Source organism: Dermacentor albipictus, chromosome 1 (genome assembly GCF_038994185.2).
Source record: "Dermacentor albipictus isolate Rhodes 1998 colony chromosome 1, USDA_Dalb.pri_finalv2, whole genome shotgun sequence".
In the NCBI taxonomy this organism is placed as follows: domain Eukaryota; kingdom Metazoa; phylum Arthropoda; class Arachnida; order Ixodida; family Ixodidae; genus Dermacentor; species Dermacentor albipictus.
In genome coordinates, this window is record NC_091821.1 from 519,233,921 (window position 1) to 519,258,333 (window position 24,413).

Consider the following 24,413-nt stretch of genomic DNA (forward strand, 5'->3'; position numbering starts at 1 on the left):
ACATTTGATGCAAAAGGATTACTGACATTTCGAAAGCCATGTTTTACATTCTCAATTCCGGAAATATATGAGTCATAGACAAGCTCGGCTAAGACACGTGTCATTGTCAGGCGTAAACTGGTAAACCTGCGTATTACCCCACGTATGTGAGCAGTATGTAGGAAATGCATTCCTAAAATCATTTAAATGTTTTCACCTGAAAATGCAATCACTTCTAAATAAGACAGCTGAACTTTGTTCTTTGGAGTACTATGGCTTTCATTTCATGCAATATTGTTAACAGAAACGTGGTCTACTGACAATGCAGACGTTTCCCGCCTTCCATCCCGTCTTTTATCTAAATTACTCCTATGCAGGCAGTGGTAGGGTACGCTTCTTGATTATGGAAGGACTCACTTGTTAACTATTTCCTGAACTCTTCGTAAGAACACATGACTGTGAAATCTTCTCTATCCATTACAAAATACAGTAATAACTGTCCGCTATCAGCATTCTGATGGCACTTTCTTTAACTATCCAGAAGCAATTACAGAGTTTCTCAATAAAAACAATTTGATTTTATTTGTGGTGGAGGCATTATTATTATTAATATTGTTATGGAAGGATGAACGAAGAGATGAGGAAGGTCGCAAGACGCTGGCTGCTGCGGGTTGTTGGTGGTCTGCTATATGAACTACTCAGACTTGTTTTGTTTGTAAATCGTAAACTATATTCTACACTCTCAGCATCCCCGTAAGATATTGGTGAGGGGTGCGGTGTACCACGGCTGGAAAGGGAGCTCCGCAGTCGACATCGCATCACCGTCCACACCATGAATGACGGCAAGCACTCGGGATCAACGTCGTTGCCGCATCCTACGTCACTGTAGCATGCTACGTCATCTGAATTGGGCACGGCCACACATCATTGAGCATGGCGCTCACGAACCACTTCGTCTTTGTCATCCGGCTACTAGGTTTTCTTGCTGCCCCACCACATCTGTGAACACGATCACGAACCGGCTTCACTGCTTGATCGTCCTTTTGCTGACAGCCACGGAACACTGCGTATGCACATCCTGTCTGGCGCAGCCATCGACGAGATGGACAAATCGGAGTGCGCAACCTACCTCTTCACTTCGACTACCGAGATGACAGTGATACCAACTGCATATAAATTGAGCTGCGTGTCAGTCATCTGTATTGGGCACGGCCACACATCAGTGAGCATGGCACTCACGAACCGCTTCATTTTTCTCGTCCAGGTACTAAGACTTTTTTTTTGCAGCCCCTCCACATCTGTGAACACGATCGCGATCCCGCTTCACTGCTTGATCGTCATTTTGCTGACAGCCACGAAACACTGCATGTGCACACCTTGTCCGGCGCAGCCATTGACGGGATTGACAGGTCGGAGTGCGCAACCTGCCTCTTCACTTCGACTACCGAGATGACAATGATACCAACTGCATATAAATTGAGCTGCGTGTCAGTCATCTGTATTGGGCACGGCCACACATCAGTGAGCATGGCGTTCACGAACCACATCAACTTTCTCGTCCAGGTCCTCGGTTTTTTTTCTGCCCGGTAACGTTTGTGAACACGATCGCGGCTGTGTTTCACTGCTTGATTGTCCTTTTGCTGACAGCCACGGAAAACTACGTGTGCGCACCCTTTCCGTTGCAGCCATCGACGGGATGGATAGGCGGGAAAGCGCGACCTACCTTATCACTTCGACAACCGAGATGACAATGATTCGCGCTGCGTATATATTGGACAACATGTCGGTCGTCGGCATTGGGTACGGCAACACTACATTGAACCTGCCGCTCACGAACGACTTCTTTCTCCTCCAGGTGAGGAAGGATTACGGGAAATGTTTTCGTAGTAGTAATGTGTATCTTGTGCTGCTGCCTTGCCCTTCCCAAATGGGGTCACTTCTTGCCGAGTACGCTGTGTCATAAAAAAATATATTACCGTTGTCTGGACACATAGACAGCAATCGTGGTCCTACTTTTAAGAAATCATGAAGGAAATATGCAAAATTGTTTCAGATATTAGTGACGTTGAAAATGGACCAAAACGGCTTCTGAATCCTTAGCAAGCATTCAAGCGAAATCGTGTGAACTGGCGCACATCGAGGGTAGGGTAGGGGAGGTCGAAGGCAAAATTAATCGATTGGAATGAACCGTGACTAGCCTATCACGGCAGGTTGGTGACCTCGAAAACAGATGTCGGCTATCGAACCTAATAGTTTACGGAATTAATGAAGATGAGGAAACTGTCCAGCGCCTGGAAAATGAAATATGCTCCAAGTGATTCAAAATAAACTTGGTGTCACTATTTTTGGATTAGAGGGGATTCACCACCTTGGGGCCAAAAAAGAAAACAAAACCCGTCCTATAAATGTTGAGCTGCTTGATTCCAGAAATACTTAAGAACTGCACCAAACTTTAAGGTACCACCATATCACTCAGCGAAGATTTCTCGTTAAGGGTGCGTAACATTAGGAAACAACTACGGTATAGGTGCAACACCAACCGGGAAAACAAGGATAAATAAACTGATATTCGATAAATTTAACGTTAAGAGATAGCTTTGGCTCGGGTGCCTAAATGCATGGAAAAGGAGAATGTTTTTATCTGCAACCACTGCACCAAATTTGACGAGGTTTGTTGGATTTAAAAGGTAACAATAAAATGTAGTGACTGTTGGTTTGGAACTTTTTATTTGTATTTTTATGTTTTTATTCCAAATTGGCGATAATCGAAAACCTTCAGAAAACGATCCTATGAGGTTTATAACTCTGTAACTCGGTAAAAAAATGTGATAACGCAATTCCGTGATTTCCATTTAACAGTACACCTAAAGCGGACAAAGTTGATATGTCACATATTAGTCTAAAAAATGTGTTATTGTATAAATACAGTTTTCGCAAAACCCTTGTAAGCCACGCACCGAATTCGCGTAAGATATGAAATGACATAATCAATTTTTCTGCTTTTAATAATCTAATGGGTGCCGTTTACAGAACAGCGTTATGTGCTTATGATGCAGAGCTATTAACTTGTAAACTTCGTGTTTCTATTATTTTCAAACTTACGAATAATTCAAAATCTGTTTAATAAACTTCCAGACCTAAATTGGAATTCCGCTACAATCAGTCACTAGAATTTAAGTTGCTCTTTAAAATGCAACAAATATCAATAATAACGGTGTAGTGGTTATCTAAGAAAAATGTTTTTGCGTTTAATATATTTGAAAAAGCCGCGTCGGAGCTGTACCCTAGCTAAAGCTTCCTCTTAAAGATGACATGTTCTTTCGGGAAGACTTAAGTGGCGACAAAGTACCATTAACCAGAAAACACCAGAGCATTGCTAAAAACGGCGACAGCGAGAGCAACCAGAAAAGCTAACTACAGTTATTATTTTCTTCAGAAGCGTGCTAAACAAAGCAGAACAATTAGCAGCAGAAGCTTCAAGTATGCAAGTTGGTTTTGCATACTTGAAGAGCGCTACAAATGCGCGGACTAAAAGACGAACACGAACGAAACAAGGTGCTCTTCCAACTAAATGTTTTTGAAGAAAAATGATTTTAAACAGATACACCCTAGAAGGGCGCATCATGACATCACGACCTCCCTATCCCTATCCCTTTTTCGGTAAGCGTTACTGAAGGGCAGCTAATGCACGTGCCCTCGGCCTTTGCACTGTAGAAAGCCAGTAATATCTGCACGGCCAGGCTTCACTGCTTGATCGTCAGTTTGCTGACTTTTACAGAATACAGCATGTGCATACCCTGTCCCACGTAGCCCTCAAGGGAATGCACAGGTGGAAGAGCGCACTCTACCGCTTCACATCAACAGCCGAGACGGCAACGATATCGACTGCGTAAATTGGAGCAACGTGTCGATCGCCGGCATTGGGCATGGCCGCACCGCGTTGAGCATGGTCATCACGATCCACTTGATACTTCTGGTCCAGTTCGTTTTTTTTTTTTGCTGCCCGACAACGTCTGCGAACACAATCACGACTTGGCTTCGCTGTTGATCGTCCTATTGCGGACATTCACGGAACACTGCTTGTGCGCACCCTGACCGGCACAGACCTCGAAAGGATGCACAGGCCGTAGAGCGTACCCTACCACTTCACATCGATAAGCGAAATGGCAATGGTACCGACTGCGTATAAATAGAGCATCATGTCGAACATCGACGTTTGGCACGGCCGCACCTCATGAGCATGGTGCTTGTGAACCACTTCATTTTCTCGTCCGGTTCCTCGGTTTGTTTTGCTGCCCCACAACGTCTGCGAACACGACCACGGCCTGGCTTAACTGCTTGATCGTCCTTCTGTTGATAGGCACGGAACACTGCTTGTGCACACCCTGTCCGGAGCAACCGACTAAGGGGTGGACTAGCGGGAAAGCGCACCCTACCGTTTCACATCGACAACCGTTACGCAATGATAGCAACTGCGTGTATATGGAGCAACTTGCTAATCTTCGGCATTGGGCCCGGCCGCACCGCAGTGAGCCTAGTGCTCACGAACCACTACATCTTACTTTTTCTTTTCTTTTCTCTCTTTGTTTCCGTTGCTTAAATACAATGATGGGGGCTAAGTTAAAAGCTGCAATGAGGCAGCTTGAGGTTCCCTTAGCCCCCGTGTTACACGGTGGCAGTGAGTAACGCAATCAACCCCTGTTCTGACCATGTTATGTTAATGATGTCAGTGCCAGCACCTTGTAATGAATTAAGCGGTCTGGGTAATTTATTTTTCGTCGTTTACAAAGCATAGTTGGTTCTTGAAGGGGGTATAGCCCAAAATTTTCCGTGACGGGTAAGATAGGTAGCTATATTTCTTTGCAGACAAGCAATTTCATTAAATAAGCTGCTTGCTGAGTTCGAGTTTGTGTGCCATGTACGAAGGAGAGAGCGGTTGTATAGAGAGTAGATTGTAGGTATGTTGTATTGTTTAAAGAGGTGCTCGCTGCGACTTTGATATGGCCCGTTTACAATGATACGTACGATCTTTTTCTGCAGTAAGTTTATTTTTCTAAGGTTAGTTTCAGTTGTGCCCAACCCAAGATGTGTATATTTAATGTGTGATGCAAATAGTGAATGGTGAATATAAAATTTTTGCGCATGTTGGTAGACGATATATGTTCTAGTTCAGCATTCCTGGGATACAGCTAAGCTTTTGTGCTACAGAGTCTACTTGTAGATCCCAGTTTAGCGTACTAGAGAAGTATGTAGGTAATACTTTATATTACATTTACCACTTTTATGCTCCATTTGTTCATCTCTAAAGTGTGGCCTTGTGAAATCTTTGTGCCTTTCGCATAAAAGATTACGGCTTTTGTCTTATTTGAATTTGATTTTAGATAATTTTCTATAGATCATGAGGATATTATCTGGAGAAACTCGTTTGTGGTATCTTCTGCGTATATCGTCTGCGTATATGATAAATTTCCGTCCAGGTCAGGTCGTCCAGGTCACCCAGGTGAGCTCGTCCTGGACATCGGTTATTTCCCTGCCCCACAACGTCTGCGAACACCTCAGACGTTGATCTTCCTTTTGCTGACAGGCACGGAACACTGCGTGTGTACACCCTGGATGGCGCAGTCATCGACGGGATGCATCGGCACGAAAACGCACACTACCGTTCCACTTTGACAACCAAGATGGTAATGGTACCAACAGCGTGTAAATGGAGGAAAGTGTCAAGCTTCGGCATTGTGCGTGGCCGCACCACAGTGAGCATGGTGCTCACGAAGCACTTCATTTTTCTTGTCCTCTTCCTCGGTTTTTTTGCTGCCCCACAACATCTGCGAACACCCTCATGGCCGGGGTGCAATGCGTGATCGTACTTTTGCTCACACCAAAGAAACTGAGTGTGAGATCAATGAATGTGAGATTAAAAAGAGCTTTGAGGCGAGTTCTATACTCCAAACAATTTTTTTGCCACATGATGAGATGCTTTGCTTTGTCCTTCTGATCTAGTACTGCTTGTTGCACATGCCTCAGCGTGCGGCCTATTAAGCAAAAGCCTTAGATCTCTGTTTTAAGCTCGCGTTCTGGTGTATAGAAAATATTGTCACCCAGCTATTACAACTAAACCAGTTTGGCAAAATACAGATTGGCAAGAAACGTCTGCCTTTAGCGATGGCTGGTCCTTGGAGAGCCGGCGCGCAACCACGAACTTCGTCGTTGTCACCTTAAGGGTCCCGTGTCAACACGTGCAAACTCATTTCGCGTCATTGCTACCCTCTCAAAAGCGACCAGCCCGGTCGCTTCAAGGGCAGCGGGAGTGCACTATGGGCAAGAGTGCCAACATGAAAATACAAAAACTAACATACAGGAATGTACACAATGCTGAAGCGGTTTGTGAGGGTTGCTTAGCCGTGGCGTGCGTAGTGCGGCTTCACCCGTACTACGTGGACGACTTCAGCACGGGGACGGCGTCGGTTCGCACCAGGATCAGAGCTTTGAGGCACCACCTCGTAGTTCACATCACTGAGGCGGCGTACAACTTTGTAGGGGCCGAAGTAGCGACGCAACAAAATCTCTGAGAGCTCACGGTATCGGATAGGTGTCCAAACCCACACGCAGTCACCTGGTAAGTACTGGACATTCCGTCGGCTCCGTTTGTAACGGTAGGCGTCGGTATTCTGCTGGGTGCGGATGCGATTCCGAGCAACCTGGCAAGCTTCCTCGGCTTTCTCGACGAAATCTTCAGTGGTGTCATTCCTTGCGGTTCCGTGGTCTACAGGGAGCATGGCGTCTAAGGGGGTTGTAACGCGTCGTCCGTAAACAAGCTCGAATGGTATAAACTCGGCGGTCTCCTGCACAGCGGTATTGTAAGCAAACGTGACGTATGGCAAAATTTCATCCCATGTTTTGTATTCCACATCAATGTACATGGAGAGAATGTCGGCTAATGTTCTGTTTAGGCACTCTGATAAGCCGTTAGTTTGGGGATGATAGCCTGTGATCTTTCGGTGGTCGGTGTGCGTCAGTGTGACGACTTGTTGCAATAACTCCGCTGTAAACGCTGCACCGCGGTAAATAATGAGTACAGTGGGTGCAACGTGGCGAAGCACAAAGTTGTGGACGAAGAAGCTGGCGACTTCAGCCGCAGTTCCCCGTGCCACAGCTTTCGTCTCCGCATAGCGAGTTAAACAGTCAGTAGCCACGATTGTGCACTTATTTTACAAGGAGGACGTGGGGAACGGCGCCGGAGGCGGATCCAAAGGCTGAAGGAGGGCGGCAGGCTTGACGGGTGGAACTTCACGCCTCTGACAGTCACGGCATGTTCACACATAGCACTGAACCGACGAAAATAGGTGAGGCCAATAGTATTTTTGCCGTATGATCGCTAATGTCCTCGCGAAGCCTAAGTGGTCGGCACAGGGATTGTCGGGACACGCCTGTAAAACTTCCTCACGCAGTGCCGTCGGAACGACGAGAAAGAACATTTCCTGTCTGTTCTCGAATTTTTTTTGTTTAGGACATCGTTTCGCAGGCAATACGACGTCAATCCTCGTGAAAGTGGGCAGGCGACAACATTGTCAGCTCCCTCGAGATATCGCCTCACTGGAAGCAGCTCACAGTCTGCACGTTGATAGTCAGCCATGCGCACTACGTCGACGACACCAAGAAACGGTAAATATAGCTCCATGTAGGAGGATGTGAAGGGAGTAGGAGAACGTGACAAGCAGTCCGCGTCGCTATGCTTATGGCCGGATCTGTAGACAACAGTTATGTCGTATTCCTGGAGGTGGAGGCTCCAACGAGCGAGGCGACCTGACGGGTCTCGTAGACTGGCAAGCCAGCAGAGCGAGTGGTGATCACTGATCGCTCGAAATGGCTGGCCGTATAAGTAGGGTCGGAACTTGCTGATGGCCCACACGACTGCTAAGCATTTTTTTTCGGTCGTTGAAGAATTAGCTTCTGCTTTTGTCGGACTACGACTCACGTACCCAATTACACGTTCTGCGCCATCTTGCCATTGAACCAGAATGGCCCCGAGTCCTACGTTGCTGGCGTCGGTGTGTATTTGAGTTGCTGTGGTGTTATCAAAATGCGCCAGCACTGGAGTGGATTGAAGGTGTTTACGCAATTCGCTGAAGGCCTGCTCTTGGTCTTCCGTCCACGCAAAGGGCACATCTTGTCGCGTCAGTCTCGTGAGCGGTTCAGCAATCCTTGAGAAACCTTCAACGAAACGACGGTAGTAAGCGCAGAGGCCCAGGAACCGCTGAACAGCCTTTTTGTCTTTAGGACGAGGAAACTCGGCAACGGCAGCGAGTTTTTTCGTGTGTGGTCGTACTCCTTGGGAGCTGACCACGTGGCCTAGAAACTTGAGTTCCTGGAAGACAAAGTAACATTTTTCAGGCTTGATGGTGAGGTTGGCCTTGCGTATTTCGGTAAGGACACTTCGTAGCCGGGTGAGATGTTCATCGAACGTGCTGGAAAACACAACAGCATCGTCTAGGTACACTAGACACGTCTGCCACTTTAGACCAACGAGTACAGTGTCCACCATTCGTTGGAGCGTAGCAGGAGCGGCACAGAGACCGAAAGGCAGCACTTTAAATTCGTACAGCCCATCGGGAGTGACGAAGGCGGTCTTTTCACGGTCACGCTCGTCCACTTCGATTTGCCAGGAGCCTGACTTTAGGGCTAACAAAGTAAAGAACTGAGCATGACGCAGATGGTCCAAAGCGTCATCGATCCATGGCAGGGGATAAACGTCATGTTTGATGACTCGGTTAAGCCGTTTGTAGTCAACGCAGAAGCGGAGTGTGTTATCTTACTTTTTACTAGTACGACAGGCGATGCCCCCGGACTTGTCGACGGCTGGATGACGTCATCATTTAGCATTTCTTGAACTTGACGCTTAATCGCCTCCCGCTCCATCGGTGACACGCGATACGGATTCTGGCGAACAGGCCGCGCCTACTTCTCTGTAACGATCCGGTGTTGCGTAACGGAAGTGCGCTGGACTTTGGATTCCGTGGAAAAACAGCCGCAAAATTCTGTCAGTAGGCCCAGCAGCTGATCCTTCTGTACATCTGCTAAGTCAACATTAATGTGGATGCGGGTATTCAGGCTGGCGTGAGTTGTTGCATCCGGTGAAGTCACTTGTAACGTGCCGATATCGGAGAAGTAAGCAATGTCGTTCAGGAATGCCACAGCTGTACCCTGAGGGACGTGCTGATACTCACGGCTGAAGTTTTTCAACAAAACTTGCGAGCACTAATGCTGTATTCGAAGAAGGCCCTGGGCGATGCACATGTGTCTTTCGAGCAGCAGCGGGATATTTGCCTCGGCAATACCCTCATAGCCGTTGAATGCGTCGCAGGTGACGAGGGTCAATACGCTGCTCTTTGGCGGCACCGTGATGGTCTCGTCAACAAACCTCAAGGTGTTGACATACGTGTCGTCAGTGCTGCTCCCTGCTAAGGCCTGCGCCTTCGAAAACGTTACCCGCCACTTTTGTAAGGTAATCAATCCTCCATTAGCCTGCGGAAAGTCCCTTCCCAGAATTAGGTCCCTCAAACCACTTGGGAGGATAACGAAATCTCCGAGGTACGTAAACCCACGAATACTCACTCGCGCTGTACATCTTCCTAACGGGGTTAGCAGATTGCCTCCTGCAGTTCAAATCTGCGACCCAGTCCACTCGATAGAAACTTTCTTCAGCTTGCAGGCAAGGTCCATGCTCATAACTGAGGTGTCCACTCCAGTGTCGATTAACGCCCACGTTATCCCACAAGTGAGGCTCCTGCAAGGGACTGAAGCACCTACGTTTGGTAACTTACCAACTCTGCTCCTCATAGCGTACTTATTTCTGAGGTGTTGAAAATCCCTAATGAGCTGGGCAGCACCACTGCCTGCTGAATCGTGCGAAACGAAAGGCCAAGCCAAGCCAATGAATGGCGTTCAGATGTTTACTTTCTGGTGCAATAGAGACAAAGACGCTCCGCCATAAGAGCACTGATACATTTGCAGCGAAGGCAGGGTGAATTTTGGCGATGTATTACACCAGTCGCCCTAATTTCGTCTTCTTTCACTTATACCTGCCCCACTGGCGGAAACTCTAACCCTGTGTTGCCATCACACATGCGCAAAAGACATCAGAAGAAAGCTAAACACGGGTGGTTTCCACCAGTTTGTCCGCAAACAGCTTTTCAGCGAAGTCATGAAACCACGAACCAGCGCGTTATGCTACGAATGTGTGAAAAGTGCCTTGCTCATGGAGGCAAGAGATACACTTTCACCCGTAATACTGCTGCCATACACGACATTACAAGATTAAAAAAAAAACAACAAAGGTGGCGTCTTGTACGGCTGGCAACATACCCTTCCCGCCGAACCTGGAACAAGGAGAACAGTGACAGTGCATAGCCGCTGCTTATTTTTCCCCCGTCCTGTTTACATCGATACGGCTTCTAAACAAAATATGTCCACCGCCCCTGAAGACAAGAGTGTGGCTTCAGAGACCGATCAGAGGGATGGGTCGCAGGCGCCTGCACAGCATGTGCCAACATCATTCTCTGGTGGAAATTTTCGCCTAATTTTTATTATTGGTTGAATTCGCATACAAGTTAAAAACAGCGCAGTAATATACCATACTACATAGTGAAGACCTAAATATTTACTTCTTTCAGATTCGCAGAAGGTGCAAAAAGCAAGATTTACATTGAGATGTACCAGGATGGCTCAAATATACAGCCTCAGACCGGATATCAGCTATTACCATCTCCTTTGATCCCTCCCCAAGGTTAGATGTTTAAACGCACGAAAAATTTGCAGCAACAATGAAGGTATCAGTTGGCTCGGCTAGATCGGTAATTATGGCTCATCGATTGCTTTTTTGGGGGGGCGACATGGTTCATCTTGAAACATATGAGTAACAGCGGAAACAGACGACTGCAAGAAGGGACGCACAAGCGCTTTTGGCTCAGCTACTAAGTGCTTTAAGAAAGTGCATTTTCCAGAGTCCTTTTCTGCAGAAATGAGGCTGGCAAGGGCCAACATTCGCGCACTGGAGCACTCAATACCAAGCCGTTCTAGAAATGGAAGCACGCGCTAGAAATCTTTGACACCATAAGCTTTGTTTCCAGTGACACTTTTTTTGCCCTTATTTATTTATTTATTTATTTATTTATTGATACTGCAATCCCGGTATCGGGATTATAGCAGGGTGGGAAAAGAATTAAGCACTTTCACAAAAATGGCAAAACAAAAGAAATAAGGGAAATAAGGGTGCAGGTTGAAGCTCAGCAGCCAGCATCATGAATACATGTCAACAAGATATCAAACAGTAAAAAAGAAAATACACAATAGAACAGTAAAGTGATGAAATGCAGTAACACAGACTAGGCAATATGTTGAGCGAATAATGTCAGTGACGGTTGCAACACTTCATTGTTAGTGAGGTTATTCCAATCGGTAATAGTTCGTGGAAGAAATGAGTATTTAAAATAGTTATTACGGATGCGAAAAGGAGTTAAAGTCAGTTGATGTCGTTGTCGGGTCGCATACCCAGACGAAAAATGAATTAAATGGGTGAGTTCGGTTCTGTAGTGTCCTTTAATTAATTGGTACATTAATTTAAGTCTTGCAGAACGATATCGCTCATTCATTGTCGGCAGACCAGCTTTGATTAAAAGTTGTGTTATTGATGTACGTCGGTAATTATTATATATGTACCGAGCAGCCCTCCTTTGAACCCTCTCTACTTTGTTTATGTTAGTCTTAGTGAATGGGTCCCAAATGATAGCAGCATAATCTAAGGTAGGCAAGACAATACATCTGTAAGCAAGTAGGCGGACAGATGGAGTGGATAGACGCAATGCCCGTCTTAAGAAAAACAATTTACGAAAAGCGTTACACGTTATGAAATCAATGTGTTTGTTCCAGCTGAGATTGTTAGTGACCCATAGCCCTAGATATTTGTATTCTGTTACTTCTGCAAGTGTCACATCATTAATACTGTAATCAAACGGTAAGGCATTCTTTTTGTGAGTAATCCTCCTCAATACAGTTTTTTTCAAAATTAATGGACATTTGCCATGATTCACACCATGCAGAAACTTTTTGCAACGCGCTATTTAGTAGTAATTGGTCTGAGACGCTTCTTACTTCTGTGTAAATGACACAATCATCAGCGTAAAGCCTAATTTTCACAGGAATGTTAGACACAATATCATTAATATATATCAAAAACAATAGAGGCCCAAGAACAGAGCCCTGAGGGACGCCAGAGTGAACTGTAAGTTTGTCAGAACAATTATTGTTAAAAACAACGAATTGTTCCCTGTTTAAAAGGTAGGCTGAAATCCACTTTACTAATTGTTTGTTATGAAGTATTGTGTCTAACTTATAAATTAACTTTTCGTGAGTGACCCTGTCAAAAGCTTTCGAGAAATCCATAAATACGGCGTCAATCTGTGTTCCATTGTTAATTGAAGAGGAAAAATCATGTATAGTTTCTACTAGCTGTGTGCAAGTTGAGTAGCCCCTCCTGAATCCATGCTGATATTTAGTAAAGAAATTGTTAGCTTCGAGGAAGTTTGATATGTGATTGTGAATTATGTGTTCAAGTAGTTTACAAGCAGTCGATGTTAGCGAAATTGGGCGGTAGTTCTTGATCAATTGCTTGTCTCCACTTTTGTGAAGCGGTTTCACTCTGGCAGTCCCCCAGTCTCTTGGGATTTGACTTTCACACAAGGACCTTGTAAATAAAACAAAGAAATATTTAGATGTCCATTGTGCATATCTTTTCAAAAAGGCATTAGGTATATTGTCAGGTCCAGGTGATTTCTTTACCTCAAGGTTAAGCAGCATACTTAAGATACCATGCTCACTAATGACAAGATCCTCCAAAGGTGGTAGTGAGGCTTCAAATTTTGGAAAGATGTTATTGTCGATAGTAAATACGGATTTAAAATGTTCATTGAAGGCATTAGATAGTTCGTGTGCATCACTGACCAGAACACCTTGGATTTCAAACTGATCATGGGTCTTTGAGGTTGGGGAAACTGAACGCCAGAATTTCTCAGGAGACTCTGATATAAATTTGGGCAAAGATTTTTCGAAGTAATGCTGTTTGTCAATGGCCGTTTGCTTTTTGAGCTGAGAACTAAGGGAAGCTATATTTTGTTCCAATTGCGGAGAGAAAATGTTTGCTTTTCTTTTCTGTTTCATGCGCTTCAGTTTTCTTTTTAGCTGCAGTGTCGCCCGAGAAATCCATGGGTTTTTTGTTTTCTTTTTAACAATAACTGGCACGTGACATTCAATACATTCATGTACCATGGCCTTGAACTGGTCCCAGAGTTCTTGAACACTTACAGTGTTATTACAAAATGCATCAAAATTAAAGGAAAGAACATCAATAATGGAAACATCGTCAGCACGGGAGAAGTTTCTAAAATGCATCTTAGGGCAAACTTTATCAAGAGTCATACCGTAAAGGGTTAGGAGAACAGCCTGGCGATCGGAGATACCAGCAATAAAAACAGCGCTAAACGACGGGACGAGTGAAGGGACACAGACAACTGCGCTGACTAACAACCAAAGTGTGTTTATTCCGTCAGTCTGCATATATATGCTCCGCCGCTATCTGAAACCACAGAATCTACAGGATAGGGCCTGCGCAGGGGGAATGCAATTAATGTGATAAGAAGGCAATCTCCTTTGGAAGGAGAGAAATGGACGGGAGGCTTACACATGCATCACCACTAACGTGAATGTGGAAGGCTTCGGATATAAGGCGTGCGCGGTCATCACGATATTTTGACAGATAGGTTACACTTTCGAAGGATGGCTTGCAGCCGCATTCATTGCAATGTAGCGACAACTGACTATCTTTTGCCCGTTTTTGAAAGTTGTTGAAGTGCTCGCGCATGCGGTCGTTGATGCAACGCACCGTTTGGCCGATGTAAAAACGCTTGCATGAAAGAGGGATCTTGTAAACCACACAGTCACAACAGTCAGCAACAAACCTCTGTCTGTGCTGTTTTTTACACCTTTTTTTGTTGTTATTGCTTACCCTATTGACTTGGTGGCACAGGCTACCTAACTTATTTTTGGCAGTAAACAGCAACCTGACGCCTGCCCTACTGACAACCTTTTTGAGGTTGTGCGCAACCTGGTGAACATATGGTATTACCGCAACCACTTGCCGTGAGCGATTCTCGGACAAAGCAGCTGCCGACTGCTTTCCTTTAAGGTTCGCTACGAGGCTTTCGGCGATGCTGGTCAAAAGTGGTACCGAGAACCCTGCGAGCTTCAGTCTGGCTACTTGCTTTTCGAAGCTTACATCCACTTGGTGGTCACATGACCGGATGAGGGCCGCCTTCATGCAGGAACTTGCTATACCGCGCTTGACTATCTTTGAGTGCGCGGACGAAAATGGAAGAAGGTGCTTATGAGACCGAGGAGCGTAACCCCAACATACATGATTGCTTGAGAACGTTAGCTCCAAGTCTAAGAAACGGAGTTTGTTGTCTGAGGGATGCTCCGTGGTCAATTCGAAAGAATCTAGAACTGTGCGGAACAAGTCAAATATTATAGCAGCAGCAGGCTGCGCGTCAGTGGCGTTAGTATCGTAAAAAATTAGAAAGTCATCGACGTATCGCATCACTTTTACTGTGCTTCTCTGGCTGAGCTTAGTTACAAGATTTCGGTCATAGCTGGCTAATAAAATGTCACTAAGAACAGGGGCTATACATGAACCGATGCACACACCTTTCTTCTGTATAAAAAGCTTGTCCTCCATTGAAACGAAAGTGGAAAGCATATAAAACCTTAAAAGCTCTAAAAACTTGTCGACGTTGATACCACATGCATTCTGAAACCTAAGAACGCCATATTTGTCTATGCAATGGCCGACTTCAATGCATACATCATCTTGAGGCAAGGTGTAGTACAAGTCCTTGATGTCCACGGAAAAGGCTCGGACAGCCTCTGGACATTCCTCACGGAGGAAGGTGGAGACAGTACCTGGCGTCTTTATGAGGAAGGGGTCATCAATGTCGAGGAGGCGCAAAAACCTTTGCAGGAACACTCCCAATTGTCGTTGCCAGGCTCCACGCTCAGAAACAATGGCCCGAAACGGGCACAGTTCCTTGTGCGTCTTGGCACTCAAAAACACCGAAAGGCTGGTTTCCTTGCAGGCCTTTATGGAGGAGGCCAACTTGGAGAGTCCGGCTTTTACGCAGAGCTGAACAGCCTTTGTTTTGACCTTCGCAGGAGCCACCCCATGCACTTCCTTGAAGTTGCCTAGAATGGCCGAATCAGCTTTGCTCTTGTACAGGTCACCAGGCATCACGACAAAACCGCCTTCTTTGTCGGATAGGAGCAGCTTGAGCCCCGCATTTCGAAGAACGGTCACTGCTGTGCGGAGCCGAACTGTGTTGCCTTTTTTGACCTGCTGGGGCAGGCAGTCGACACCTTCTCTGATGCATCTGTCAGCTTCATCTGTTCTTGCTCTACCGGCAGCTGTCCTGACGAGGCTGAGCAGTTCCGTCTTGTCCAGAGAAGGGTGCTCACAAAATTTAGGACCAAGCTTGAGTAGATCGGCGACATTGTTGGGAATTGAGGCATCCCCGAATGTTGTTACCTCTTGGCCTTGCCCCGGATTCCTACGTCCTCTCCTAGGCAGTCGAACCACCAAGTTGCCCCACAGGAAGTCCGCTGTCTGAGACGCCATTCGCAAATCTTGATGGAACTTCTTCTGAGCACTGTGGAAATGCAGCTCGTTCTGGTTCACAACCTGCAAGCAGTCGGTGTAGAAGCGTATCTGTCGAAACGCTTCAGAGCGCAAAATTCGGCACGTTCTCTTGATGTGGCCCTCCGAAGGCATCAGTCCCCCGAACAACACGGCGACTTCCGGCGGTAGGTAAGAATGCTTGAGCGAGTAAGTGTAGAGGCGAGCTCTACAAGTTGCGGTGGCGAGCAAATTGATGCAAATGACTGAAGAACGGAAACACGAGAAAGGCACACACGAAGGAAAAGAGCCCGATGTAGAAGAAATAAACTGCAAAAGAGTACGCATTTGGGCTGGTTGGTTCATGATTACGAGCAATAAAAACAGCGCTAAACGACGGAACGAGTGAAGGGACACAGACAACTGCGCTGACTAACAACCAAAGTGTGTTTATTCCGTCAGTCAGCATATATATGCTCCGCCGCTATCTGAAACCACAGAATCTACAGGATAGGGCATGCGCAGGGGGAATGCAATTAATGTGATAAGAAGGCAATCTCCTTTGGAAGGAGAGAAATGGACGGGAGGCTTACACATGCACCACCACTAACGTGAATGTGGAAGGCTTCGGATATAAGGCGTGCGCGGTCATCACGATATTTTGACAGATAGGTTACACTTTCGAAGGATGGCCTGCAGCCGCATTCATTGCAATGTAGCGACAACTGACTATCTTTTGCCCGTTTTTGAAAGTTGTTGAAGTGCTCACGCATGCGGTCGTTGATGCAACGCCCCGTTTGGCCGATGTAAAAACGCTTGCATGAAAGAGGGATCTTGTAAACCACACAGTCACAACAGTCAGCAACAAACCTCTGTCTGTGCTGTTTTTTACACCTTTTTTTGTTGTTATTGCTTACCCTATTGACTTGGTGGCACAGGCTACCTAACTTATTTTTGGCAGTAAACAGCAGCCTGACGCCTGCCCTACTGACAACCTTTTTGAGGTTGTGCGCAACCTGGTGAACATATGGTATTACCGCAACCACTTGCCGTGAGCGATTCTCGGACAAAGCAGCTGCCGACTGCTTTCCTTTAAGGTTCGCTACGAGGCTTTCGGCGATGCTGGTCAAAAGTGGTACCGAGAACCCTGCGAGCTTCAGTCTGGCTACTTGCTTTTCGAAGCTTACATCCACTTGGTGGTCACATGACCGGATGAGGGCCGCCTTCATGCAGGAACTTGCTATACCGCGCTTGACTATCTTTGAGTGCGCGGACGAAAATGGAAGAAGGTGCTTATGAGACCGAGGAGCGTAACCCCAACATACATGATTGCTTGAGAACGTTAGCTCCAAGTCTAAGAAACGGAGTTTGTTGTCTGAGGGATGCTCCGTGGTCAATTCGAAAGAATCTAGAACTGTGCGGAACAAGTCAAATATTATAGCAGCAGCAGGCTGCGCGTCAGTGGCGTTAGTATCGTAAAAAATTAGAAAGTGATGACCGCGCACGCGTTATATCCGAAGCCTTCCACATTCACGTTAGTGGTGATGCATGTGTAAGCCTCCCGTCCATTTCTCTCCTTCCAAAGGAGATTGCCTTCTTATCACATTAATTGCATTCCCCCTGCGCATGCCCTATCCTGTAGATTCTGTGGTTTCAGATAGCGGCGGAGCATATATATGCTGACTGACGGAATAAACACACTTTGGTTGTTAGTCAGCGCAGTTGTCTGTGTCCCTTCACTCGTCCCGTCGTTTAGCGCTGTTTTTATTGCTCGTAATCATGAACCAACCAGCCCAAATGCGTACTCTTTTGCGGAGATACCAGACATCACTACACACTTAGTTGCATCGAGGATTGTTCCAGAAACAAAGAAGAGGTCTAAAATAGATTTCGAATTCCCTTGTATTCGGGTGGGGTGCTCTACAGTTTGCGTCAAGTCAAACGAGAAAGCTAGATCAAGCATTGTCTCACTTGATTCGTCATTATGTGTTTTGAGTGCGAATGTTGACCAGTCAATATCCGGCAAATTGAAGTCGCCTGCTAAAATAATGTGATCATTTAGCTTAATAAAGGTTGTCATATAATCTTTAAGGTTATCTAAGACCACGACAGGCGATCCAGGCGGCCTATACAGTGCTCCTACAATATACCGGACATTGTTATGGTATGCCATACAGAAAATGCATTCAATATTAGGCACTTCAGGCATGCTCAATATATTTAAATATTCTTTAAAGAGTATGGCAACTCCTCCACCTTTACCACCACGGTCTTTCCGAAGTACACTGTAGGAAGCCGGCACAAATTCACTATCGTAAATGGTATCATTTGACCATGTCTCGGTTAAGACCACGATGTCAGGATCTTCGCAAAGTAAAATTCCTTCCAAATCACTGATTTTGTTTAATAAGCTTCTACAATTTACACTTAGTATTTTCAGTGATTTAGGAATGGGCTTGTGCTGTCAGTTATTTTTATTACTCAGCTTATAAGGGGCACCTTTAACTTCATCCCAGCCGTACATCACATTGTCAACGGACAATTTATTGTGCATTAGTTTCACCTTGGCTCCATTAGCCTTTTCTTGCGCGGCACTCTTCCACAGGCGCTTTCGTATTTCTCGCGTTCTGATGGAAAAGTCTTCAGAGATTGATATTGCGGTACCCTTTAGTTTGTGCGCGGATTTCAATGCTGACGCCTTTTCTCGGTAGTCCAAAAATTTGAGTATTACGGGGCGTTGCTTATCTTTAAATTTGCGACCAATTCTATGACACCTCTCAATTTCAGAGACAGTTAATACTAGTTTGTCCTGAAAGACCTCAGTCACTACCTTACTTTCAAGCCCTTCTCAAGCTTCTCAAGCCCTTATCAAGCTGTATCTTCGCATTTGTATATTCCACTGTATCTTCGCATTTATAATGTACATTTTGAAGAACTACTGCTTTTTATATGTGCTCTGTGTAGTGACTACAACTTCGGTGCAAATACTTACTCTACCCAACCGGCGACAGCTGCTCCTGCTGAATACATTGGGACTAAATGGAATACTCATTGAGATTTTTCTCATGCCACTGTGTATGTATAACAATGTTAATGAAGATTCCTACGTGAGAACTTTTAATTGAAATATTTGTCCTCAACCTATAAATTTCATGGTCAGTGTGTTTATTCGTATCAGCGACATGCACTGCATTGCTTGTTTTGAACATATATAGCTAGACAGTCGTGTGATATATTCTTAATAAATTGACAAAATCACGGAAGCATTGTTATCGGTTATTTCTGTCAGAGTTTTTGGGACTTACGAATACATTTTTCATGGAAAAACCCATATTTCATTGGTCTGGACAGTGCGTAGTGTTCAAGAATTCGTTTGCGGCATCTAATACACAATGGCACTGAACGACATGCCGTTATTATTCAAGTATTTGATCCCTCAATAAATTATATAAGGGGGAGGCTGCGTAGCAACGTGAGCCCACCCTTAACAAACGTGCTGGCTACGCCACTGGCAATTTATCGCAATTTTGTATCTCGGGCCCAGAGGGTCGTTGAGGTACTCGCGACAATGGATTGAGATAGCGTTCTTATAGTCTTTTGATGGGTTTGAGTGTGAATCACGTGGGAACTTGGAAATATGTCTTTGCTTGTGGCGAAAAAGTTGATTTATTGGTGCGCACTCTTTTCAAAAGAGGGAAACCGGGAATTATGGGAATGAGCGCGAAGCCATAAATATATTCAAATTTCGGCAGCTGTGTCAGCGGCTCACTACGGGACGCAAAAGATTCTGTGTATGTACGGTGTTTTTTTTTTAGCTGCAGGAAATTTTTAAAGGATCGCCTATGGCGCATGTAACACAATTCTAACACTTGATTTAAATTACTCAATGAGGCGGCCATTATTTCTAGGAGAAATCAAAATGCTATATTGAATAATGAGCGTAATTACGCTCATTACCTTTTGAATTATTTACTTTACGGCAGGTATCTTTTTCTTGGAATTGTAGCCGCGCAGATCGCACAGCGTGTCCACTTGGAACGAATTCTCTGGACAGCGCCAGTTCCGAGACATTAATTTTCAGTGGCCGACAGAATGTATTGGCGTTCCAGTCACGTTTTTAGAAACGGCTCTTTTATGCCTTGAAGTAAAAAAGTAACTACTGTACTATCTGCCATAGGTAATAAAAAAATTGGTGCAGGAAAAAAAATGCCCTGTATGAAGCCTGCCAGCGCTTGCAGTACACAGCCAGTATAACTAAGTATGATATATTCTAGCTTGGCTAATTACCCAATGTTAACGGTTGCTGCCAGCAAGAGTGAAAGTACAAAGAAGTAACAGAACGTAGCAAATATTGAAAGTGAGCAAGAAAGACGATAGTTGGAGAGGAGGGTAGGAAAAAGCAACTTCAAAAATTCGGCTAAGGTGTGACACTCTAGTTTAGTTAATGCTGCATAAAACAGCCGTTTGAATCCCCAAATTCTTTGTGTCGGTATTATCGAACAAAACGTGAAATGAGAGAACGCATTACTTCGAAACTTGCTGCCTTGCCTTCTCTTCTCATTAATTTAGTACGAACGCAAGTTATTTATGAGAGTTCTCGCACACACTCTGCATTGCGTCTTGATTTCTAGGTATGAGTACTCATGTGAATATACTATGAAAATGTCACCAAACTTGAAAGTAGAAAAAATCGAGAAGCAGACATAAACGAAGCGACAGGACGGTGGCTGGACTTACAACTGAGCTTCATCTGTAGCAGAACTGATAGTTGGGCGAGTTGGTACGAATTCATAGTAAAATATTCTTGCGCGCACAATGGACAAGGACACAGTGAAGGGGAGACACGAGCGCTTACTCACAACTATTTTATTTTCGGAAAGATACAGAACATATATACCTTCACTGTGTCCTTGTCAATTGTGCGCGCAAGAATATTTTACTATGAACTTGAGCTTCATTCTTGAAACCGACGTCCACCAAGTCCGTACTGAACATGCGCAAGGCACAACCTAACAAAAGACGCTCAACACATTATTTGTACACGTCTACACTCATCAAGAAATAAAAGCTCTTTGTGGTAAGGAACACAGATGGCGCGCTTACACACTTCTCAGGGCAAAGTTTATAGATGCAATAGGCTCCTATCAACACTTTTTCTTAATTAGTCTTAGCTTTCCCTAAGATTGAAACGTCACTGAAGACGGGATTACAGCCGCACTACTTACAATGTAGCAGATTACCTGTTCTGCCTATGGGTATTAGATTGGCATACTCATGCATCCGTTCATTCACACAGTGATCGGTTCATCCTATGTAACCTATACCACAATTTAAAGGAATACAGTACACTACACATGTGTCGCAAAATCCGGAACTTCGCGAAATGCTTGGTATTGCACGCACTCTTTCGCAAGCTTACAACGCGCACATTAAACCATTCTGACGTTGTTTCTTGCCGCAACCTTTTTCAATCTATGTGAAATGACATGTATATACGGCATCACCACCAAGTTCTTTTTTATTCTGTTGCGCACTTCGCGATCCCCTCGGTTTTTCACTTTCAAACGGTTGCACACAGATTCAGCCACTGCAGTGATCAAAGTGTTTGGATAGCCTGCCACTGACAGTCTGCTGTCTTGCTGGGCGGCGCTGCCTTGCATTAGATGCGTGCAACTCTTTTCCAGCGCATTCTACAAGCACAAAAAAGCTATGCCACGCTTGACCAGTTTAGAGTGAGTGGATTGGTACGGTAGCAACGTCTTTTAATCCCTGGATTACTAGCCGCGCAAATGTGACCTTGAATATGAATGGCTATGGTCAAATCTAAAAACGTGATGGAATTTTCTTGTGGTGCTTCGTCGGTGAAACTAAGATGTCGAGAGCAATGCTGACGATGTCAATACTGAACTAAGATGTCGAGAGGATGCCTTCCTGTCGCTTCGTCTATGTCCGCTTCTCGATTTTTTCTACCTTAAGTTTACTGGAATTGTCATAGTATAACCACGTATAAACTAGCCCAACAAGCCACTCTCATCGACTCATATGATTGCCAGGCGTGTCATGGATTAGCTCTGATTTCGCTATACACATTACCTAGTGTGCCTCTTGTGGCGACTCCTTGTAGCCGTGTGACGTCTTCAGGCGCTACGCTCTGGCAATTCCTCCATAGAACTGTCTAATCTAGATCTGTCTTTCTCCCGTTCGTCTGCCTGTGTCTGCGCCGCAATTTACGCCGCCTTTGTGCCTGTTCCTTTGTTCTGCTGCAGCGTCCACGTCGCTTCGTAAAAAGCGGAAGCACTTCTCTTACTTACCTTGCGTATACTTCGCCAAATGGGCTTGAAATTGAGCAGCCAGACTTCCTTTGAACACGGCAAGTATGACGACGAGAACGAGAGAGGCCATGACACTTCTTCCTCTTTTTCATACACCGATAAGCAGTGTTGACGATAGCCACAGTTTCGTCCGAAGAGCGAAGCGTTGACTGTGATAGCAAAGCACTAGACTCAACACGAGGGAAGGCTCGTAGTATAAATTGCAGTGAATATTTGCTTATGAATTACGTTACCAAGCTTGTGATCACAAGGTTTTTTTTCCATGCGTGAAAGAACTCCAACGAAAGATGAAGCAGTGCCGCGTGACTAGTCGCGCGGTACTTTTCGCGTGCTTTTGCAGTTTTTTTTTTCAGGCTTAGAAAAAGACTCGTGCAGCGCGTACATAGCAACAGAAAGATGAATGAAAAATTTTTCTTGATGGTGTACATTACTTTATCGACAATTTTGATTATAATATTGGAGAAGCAAATTATTATTGGTGGCTGGTAATGCCAATTAACTCATTGCGCGACATGCAAAATATGGACCGAGTTATATTGCTCCTAGCGACGGGAAACATTTCCTTGGTTCTGTCCAGCTACATGGCATTTGCATATTTATAAATTATGGTAGAAGTTACGTGGACCACGTTGCGCGTACGTATGTATGTATGTATGTATGTATGTATGTATGTATGTATGTATGTATGTATGTATGTATGTATGTATGTATGTATGTATGTATGTATGTATGTATGTATGTATGTATGTATGTATGTATGTATGTATGTATGTATGTATGTATGTATGTATGTATGTATGTATGTATGTATGTATGTATGTATGTATGTATGTATGTATGTATGTATGTGTGTGTGTGTGTGTGTGTGTGTGTGTGTGTGTATGTTGGTGTTGGGCTGCTGAGCACGAGGTCGCGGGATCGAATCCCGGCCACGGCGGCCGCATTTCGATGGGGGCGAAATGCGAAAACACCCGTGTGCTTAGATTTAGGTGCACGTTAAAGAAACCCAGGTGGTCGAAATTTCCGGAGTCCTCCACTACGGCGTGCCTCATAATCAGAAAGTGGTTTTCAATCAATCAATCTTTATTTTCATTCTGTCAATGATACAGAAAGAAGGACTGTGACAAAAAGCTGTTTTTAGAACAGCTTGACTAGGCCACAGCCCCATGGAAATATTTCGCAGCGGTAACAGCACTACCGTAAAATAAATCAAACTAACACACACTAATAAACTAACACACTAAGTAAAGGAAATGCTAAGGTAATACAGAAAGGTAGTTTTTACAGTCACCAAAAAATAGATACAGAACACTTTCTTAGAAAAATGAAATATCTGAAATGCTATCAAATAACAAACGTCTAGAATAAGTACACTGAATGTACAGAAAAACAAAATAGAAATCAATTTGTTACAAACAGTTACATACAACCAGATGAAACAATTCAATACGGTTATGGATTTGAGGAACGAGACAGTTTGTAGTATAACCAGTGTTAAGTAGTAGAAATTTCAGAGCTATACATCACTGTGTATAACTTGCGGATATCCTGATATGAACAATCAAATAAGTCAAAATTGTTAAGGTAATAGTGATTGAGGAGGGACGGAAGAGTGTAAGACGAGCGCTCTTTTCCGGAGTTTAATCGTACTATGTCTACTTCCCAATTTTCTCCATGACGCGTGGGATAATTTAAATGCCTAATTCTTAAATTGGCCAGAACACGCAAATTTGTTATGTTCTTACAAGTTTCTAATTTGAATTTTCTGCTTAACGTATAATTGTATATTTGGTGTATTTTAAGTATTCCTGAAGTGCAGAATAAAACATTAGTAGATGCCGCAAAAGGTGCATTGAAAATATGCCTAATACATTTTTTCTGAACCAAGTATATTTGATTTAGATTTGTGACCGTCGTTGTACCCCATACTAGTTGGCAATAATTTAAACGAGAGCTAAAGAGCGAATGATAGAGTAGGAGCTTGATTCCTTTTGGAAGTAAGTATCGAAGGCGACCAATTACACCTGTCACCTGAGCTAATTTTTGCAGAACATGTCTTACGTGGTAATCCCAACTCATATTTGCGGAAAAAAATATGCCCAGACATTTAAAATGGTCAACTATTCCAATAGTGTGAGTATTCAGTACTATGTCTTCATGAGGTGGAATAATTTTATTTTTTGGTCGGAATATAACAGCTTTTGTTTTATTTTCGTTAATACGCATAGCATTTGCCGCTGACCATCTCTCTAGCGTTTTCATTGCCTGATTACAAGTTCTGATAAGCTCATGAATATCATGCCCTGAAAATAGTATGCTGGTATCATCAGCATATATTATGTATTTCGCCTCGCAATTAATATTTACAATGTCATTAAGATAGATAT

The 24,413-nt window shown here is 44.4% G+C and overlaps 1 protein-coding gene across 6 annotated transcripts in view; it reads right to left on the minus strand.

Moving 5' to 3' along the window:
* Positions 1-22,296, minus strand: part of LOC135912444 (uncharacterized) — an 861,485-nt gene extending 839,189 nt beyond the window's left edge. For 2 of the 6 annotated variants that reach the window (XM_070532623.1, XM_070532625.1), the window contains exon 1: positions 22,006-22,296. In XM_070532623.1, the coding sequence (XP_070388724.1) occupies positions 22,006-22,118 (113 nt within the window). In that variant the 5' untranslated portion in view covers positions 22,119-22,296. The remainder of the gene's footprint in view (positions 1-22,005) is intronic. The other 4 variants (XM_070532621.1, XM_070532622.1, XM_070532626.1 and 1 more) reach the window with 4 other exon arrangements.
* Between the last annotated feature and the right edge of the window lie 2,117 nt (positions 22,297-24,413).